This window comes from Carlito syrichta, unplaced genomic scaffold (genome assembly GCF_000164805.1).
Source record: "Carlito syrichta isolate Samal-C Ts95f unplaced genomic scaffold, Tarsius_syrichta-2.0.1 Scaffold309465, whole genome shotgun sequence".
Lineage (NCBI taxonomy): Eukaryota > Metazoa > Chordata > Mammalia > Primates > Tarsiidae > Carlito > Carlito syrichta.
Window position 1 is genome coordinate 465,711 of NW_007253561.1, and position 6,828 is coordinate 472,538.

At 32.9% G+C, this 6,828-nt stretch overlaps 1 protein-coding gene across 1 annotated transcript in view; it reads right to left on the reverse strand.

Annotated features, from left to right (window-relative positions):
• ANKRD17 (ankyrin repeat domain 17) overlaps window positions 1-5,162 on the reverse strand; it is a 138,500-nt gene extending 133,338 nt beyond the window's left edge. Inside the window, exon 1 of the mRNA XM_008067275.2 lies at window positions 5,022-5,162. Coding sequence (XP_008065466.2) covers window positions 5,022-5,075 — 54 coding nt within the window. The 5' untranslated portion in view covers window positions 5,076-5,162. The remainder of the gene's footprint in view (window positions 1-5,021) is intronic.
• Window positions 5,163-6,828: the final 1,666 nt, after the last annotated feature.

Sequence of the window (6,828 nt, forward strand, 5' to 3'; positions counted from 1 at the left end):
ACAAGTGAAAAATTCTATACTCGACCTCTTGTGACAGATCACAGTCAAAATGCAGTCCAAATTTTGTCTCATACACATAATTATTTAAAACATTGCATAATATTACCTTCAACTTATGTGCATAAGTTATGTATGAAACAAATAAATTTCATGTTTAGATTTGGGTCCCATCCTCCAAGACATCTCTTTACGTATATATAAATATCCCAAATCTGAAAAAAACCCAAAACACTTCTGGTCCCAAACACTATGGTAAAGCATGAGAGAGAGAAGTATGTATGTAATCATATATGTATGAGTGTGTGTTGTATGTATGTGTATACACACACACAAAGACTTTTTTGAAAATGAAAATGAGATCCAAAGGATGTTCTTGACAGCCTCACATTCATAAATATATATAACAAACAGATATGGACAGAAAAGTCAACCTAAAGGTGCCCAAAGAAATATATCTGCTTACTGAAAAATTCGGAATTTATAAAGGGTATCAGCTTTGTAAGGATTCTGCTGAAAACAGGTTTCAAACTACACGATGGAATAGTCAAATATTCAAATAGTATTCAAATACGCATCTATGTATCCTGAATTCAAGATTGTTTAAGATACCAACAGCAGATATTTTTTTCTTCTTTTTCTGCACTTTTACCTTCATGAAGCAAAATTCACTGAACTAGCTTCAATGAATTCCAAGTGCCCAGTACTGAACGTCTTCAATAAATATTTGGGTGAAACTAAGAGATTCAATTTATCCAACATTTCTCATTTTGATTCCAACTTTTTAATGAACGGAAAATATTACCTTTATCAACTCAAATAATTTACATATTTAGTTAAACTTTTCACCCAAGAGCAACTTATGTTCTAAGAGTTGCTACAACTGTTCCTAGTGAAAAATGTCACCATGGTTTCGTAAAATATAGAACTTTCGAAATCCACGAAAGACTTACTGGGATAGTATATACTCAACGTGCATTACATATGCTGACATGTTTTATAGAAAATAAACAGAGCAAATACCTGTCAAAAGAGTCTCCTACATTGAGAATTGGTATTATTACCAAAACTAAATTTCTGATAAACAACAAATTTCCCTTGCTTGAATTAGGATCCACTATTTACCATTAGTTCATAATTAGTTCTTTACAAATCAAAAGGAAACAACAAATTCCCTGAGGCTATTTCAATGTTTAAAAAACAAAAACAGTTTTCTGATGTCAAGATAAATACAGAGCAAGAAATGCTTCTTAGAGTAAACCTACTTACTCTGTTTAAATCCAACCCTTAATTCAGTTCTAACTCAGAGGGCTCAGTCAAATACTCAATTCATTGTCTAAAGAACAATCATAGAGATCTGGGGCTTTTACCTTATATATCATAATCTGTAACATCAAGTGCACATGAAGCTAGATATTCTGGCTTTAGTTGATAAAGAAACCAACTAAAAAGAGAATTATTATACTCAATACTACAAGTATTTCTATAAAACCTGCAATTTTTAAAAGCAAAAATATAGTGAATACCAAATGGAAATATTTGTTAAGATTTCCCATTGCTAAGGCTCCTACTGGTTCAATTATAAATAATAAATAAGAATAAAACAATCAAATTGCTAAAATGATCTCTCAAATGTTTCACTTTTTTTTTGAGTCGAAGTCTCACTCTGTCGCCTAGGCTGGAGTGCAGAGGCACATTCACGACCATGATAGCCTCGACCTGCTGGGCTCAGGCCATCCTTCCACTTCAGCCTTCCAAGTAGCTGGAACTATAGGCATGTGACATCATGCCTAGCTAATTTTTTGATTTGTTGTAGAGATGAGGTGTCTCCAGCATGTTACCCATGCTGGTCTCGAATCCATGGGCTCAGGCAATGTGTTTCATGTTTTCACATTTAAAAAGCCTATAGCCAGGTTTGGTGGCTCAGCTTGTAATCCTGCGCTTTGGGAGGCTGAGGTAAGTGGATTGCCTGAGCCCGTGGGCTCAAGACCCACCTGGGCAACTTGGCAAGACCTCATCTCTACAATAAATCAAAAATCAGCTGGGCATGGTAGCACGCGCCTGTAATTCCAGTTACTTGGAAGGCTGAGGCAGAAGGATTGCCGAAGCCCAGCAGGTCGAGGCTGCGGTGGCCGGGAGCTGCCACTGCACTCCAGTCTGGGCGACTGAGACTCCAACTCAAAAAAAAAAAAAAAAAAAGCCTATACATTTGGGATATATAAAAATGTATCCATTATTACATACAAACTTTACAGGAAAGTCATCAAAATTCCAAAATTATAATCATGCCTCAGAAAAAAATAAACATAAACGGAACAATAAAAGAGATATTTGTATGGGCTCTCAGCCTTTTCCACAAACCATATTTGGCCACTTTCCTGGGTATTATTTCATTTAACAGAAGGTGAGCAGAAAGAACGGAAATGCTTTGACTACACTTTTGGTTTGGAGAAGAAAATTACTAACTAGATTATTGAAAAATTTAAATAACCAAGTTATTCTATTTAATTCCTTACCTTTAGTTGCTGATAAGCAATGATGTAAGTTGAAATCTTTCTTTTTCTTGTTTTATTATAAATTTTAGAAACAATATTTTACTTAAAATTTTAAAGATTTAAAAACTCAACTAAATACATGTAGGTATATATAATAAGCAATCACAGTTTAAAAGTTAAACCATAACATGAGAATTAATTTGCACTATACTCACTAATGATACTGATTTTAAGTTTTCTTTTTACTGGAGTTATTAAGAACACCTTTAAAAATTAATGGCTCAAAAGACCAAGTTGCACAGACAGAAAAGGATTCCAAAGTTTAACGTAAATAAGCAGAATCACATAAAATTCCTTATGTTTAATAAACCAGAAAGGTGAAAATTACAGTAACAAACTTCAAATAACTCAATATTAAGTACAATAATAAAACTGGGGCTGTGGTACATAGATGAACTTCATCATTCATTACTGGACATTTATTAGAGTTATCATTTTGAAAAAAAAAACCAAATTTTTTTCTAGAAAATTAATTATGCAATACATATATTTACTTACAATATAAGGTGCTTTAGAAAATACATTCATCTTCAAAGTTAACAAATTTATTACTTGCATTTACATTTTTAGCATTAGGTCATTATGAGGACTAGAATTTTGGATAAGCCTCTTTTATTACTACTTGGAAAATATTCATATGTAGTCTGCCATTTATTGACAAATAATTAAGTCAAATAATATTTTAAATAAAGAGAAAACTACTCATTATAGTTTAATGCAACAGGTATATGAAAAGCAAATTAAGATAGACTGACAATCAGAACAATTAAAACTGTAAGTTATTTTAATAACTAGTTACATTAATAAGTAGTTATCCAAAATCTTAACATGACATTAAACAATTTTAAAGGAAATTTTTAAAAAAGCCAATTGCTGAAATAGCATTAAAAAAAATCTACACTTAAAGCACAAAACTATGATCAAGTGGGGTTTTCTACAGAAAATAAATAAGACTTTGAAAATCTGCCATAAATTGAAATTTTAGGTGACCACGGAAAATTATCAAATATATTTATCAACATTTATAAAATACACTTTAAAAAAAATCCAAAGCAAAATTTTGGAAAAGAAAATTAAAAGCTAGAACTTTATAATCCAATTCGACTTGTTTAAACTGAACCACTAAAAGTCATGTGATCATCTGTAATTACTATAGTCCTTTGATGAAAGTTTATACCACTATTTCTAAGTAGATAATTTTACCACCATTTAAAAACTCACTAATGGTGTCAAAGTGAAAAAAAATTTTTTAAGAGGAAAAAATAAATCAATCACCATTCAACTCAGATCTAACAGCTTTTAGGAAAGGGGAAAAAGAAAATGTAGGCAGGTGTCTGCAAGGAGGTATATAATACAATGGAATCAGTTTTCATTCTGCAGAACCATGAGACTTGCTGCAATGTCAGCTTCAAGCACACACCGAGGGACTCCAGAAAATACTCATTGATCATGCAGCACTTTATAATGCGCATAGGCTTTTTTCTCCTGCTAACCCCGCCTAGCTTCCCTTTGCAGCTTCTCCCAAGCCCTTTCTCCACAATAAAATCTCTTTCTGAAGACAGTGAAATAGTTAATAGTCTCAACAATCTAAGAATTAGGAGTATCACTCACCACCATGAAGCCTCTTATCTGAATTAGTCAGTTTTTCCTTAGTGAGGAGGAAAAAAAACCCTACAATCCCACAGATAATAATGAGATTTAAACATAAACCTATAGATACAAATTTTTGATAGTATACTACACCCAAGGCCAAAATCAATTATAGTTTCACTTTGACATATATTTCCTTGGACTGATTTATTCAGAGAGATTCTTTTAAAATTGATACAAATCAGAAAAAAAAGAAAATAATATTTTCATGACTCAAATTACAGAAAATTTTTATTGATAGCTTTATTTCACATTAGTGCCCTAAATTTTAGATTTTTAATTTAATAATTCATTTTATAACAATCACAGTCACATGAAAAATCTAGTACCAGAGTGCACCAGCTAAATTAAGTAACAAGATTGATATATATATGCTTAGTTTTAAGCTAAAATACCAGCTGTTTTTAATAGTTAACTGCAAGCAAAGCTTTAGGCTTAGATATGTAAATGAATTCTAAGACATATGATACTAAACCTACTCAAAGCTGCTTTGCAGACCCCACCTTCTAATGAGTTAATCTAAAGGTCACTACCAGCACAAGGTTTTTTATTAAATCTGAGCCCCCCCTTTCCCTGCAGACATACATCCACAATTTATGAAACATGAAGTTTAAACAAAATAATTAACAGACTTCTTGAGTAATCATGTGAACCACACTGACACATTCTCACACGGAATAAGGGCTGACCGTGTCTTGCTTTTATGCTCTGCCTCTCTTTACTCTCTCCTCTAATCTATTCATCTGTAAAATAATTCCCGCAGATAAGATTTCTTTGTTCAGATTTCAACTTTCATTTCATTTACAAACCTAGCCCTACCTCAAGAATGTCTTCTAGAACATATGCTTCCATTTCAGCCGCTGTCTCCACCATGTTTTATCAAACTGCCATGTTTCTTACTGCACTATGATTAGATCATTGCCAGCAGGAACACTCCTCTGTGTCAGCAAGGGAACAGGAAATGGAATGTTCTATTACATGCCTAAAGCAGCTTAGCTGTTCACTAGCCAGGCATCTACCAAAAGAGCAGGGGGTGACTCACTGTGTATTTTTTAAAGATACAGAAGCTCTATTCCAAAGCAAACTTCTGTCAAGTAATTTCAAAAGACAAAATAGATCAAGTCTCTTATTTTACCACTTCAAATTTTAAAATCCTACAATTTCAAAAAAGAAACAAGTACATATTTTTTAAAAAGCTATTCAACACGTCTGGCTTCCTGGTTGAACAAAAGAGGTTGAAGTGGGTTACGCAGCAATTTATCCTTAGTAAAGCCTTGTAGTGAGATTAATGGCTGTATTAAAGACGCAAAGAAGGAGGCATGATAAAGCCAAATTAGGAATTTGCTGCATCAGGCAATTTGATTATATAATATACATATTACAGTTGCTGATTGGAGGGTGTCAAAATAGTTATGCTAATGCCAATTTTTAAATGGTAAACTAGTTTTCTATAAACTAAACTGTAAATACCAAAATCCGATTCACATTCAACAATTACAACTACTGAAGCAGGGCACAATACACTACAGTATATGCATTTTCTAGTAGTGCCTTTAACGTCATTTACAAACCAAAGAAATGGCCTGTTTTTTCCTTAGCACAAATACTCTAAGAGACTAAAATATTCCAGAAATGAAATCTGTATCATCAAACAGCAAATAAAGTTACATAGCTGACAGCAGAGTCAATTTACACTCATTACTGAAATCGACCCTCAGTTTAGTCAAACTTGTTAAACTGTCAAAATTTATTCCTCATACAATGTTGGATATGAAAAATTCACTGGAAGAGAAAAAATGTTTTGTGCTCTGGTGGCATTAATAAAATTACCCTGAACTTTCAGGAGTGCCACACAAACTGAACTTGAAGTGATCTCTCAAATGTGCAGATTAATCGATCTAATAATTCTAAGACAAACAGTTGTTTTAGCTTAATTTTTAACCTAACTAAAAACAATTTTTAAAGGACAAGGGGGGGAAATGACAGAGAGAGTAAATAGGTATATTAACTCATACAGTCAAATCTAAACTGAGAAAAGCGACGTGATGATGTGAATAATTGCTGGTAATATCCCTTCAATGTGATGCCACGTTTCAGTGATTTTGGAGATCTCTTGGACCTCAGTTGACTAATCTGCAAAATGGGATAACACTCACTCAACTGGGAATAGCTACTCCATATCAGAAACCGTTTTAGGTAGTCAGCTAGACAGATACAGTTTCTTCTTAAAAAGTTTATGAAAGATCAAATGAGATAAAGTATCCACTATACACAGTTTCTGCTATTTAGGAGGCACCCTTACTGTGCCAGGCAATATACCAGTTTTTCTTTAAAAAACAAAAACAAAAAAACACGTTTAATCTTCATAACCCATCTAAGCGATATCAGTAATAATTTAAAATAACACTGATACATACATTTTGCTTACCACATACCATTTTAATGCTTTGTATATATTAACCCATTTAAGCTTCACAGTAATCCTAAAAGGTGTTACTATTATCCTCACTTTACATATATGGAAACTGAGGCACAAAGAGGTTAAGTAATTTGCTCAACTATTCCCAACTAAACCAATTAAGGTGAGGAGTTAAGATTTGAACCCAGGCCACTGGCACCAGAGTTC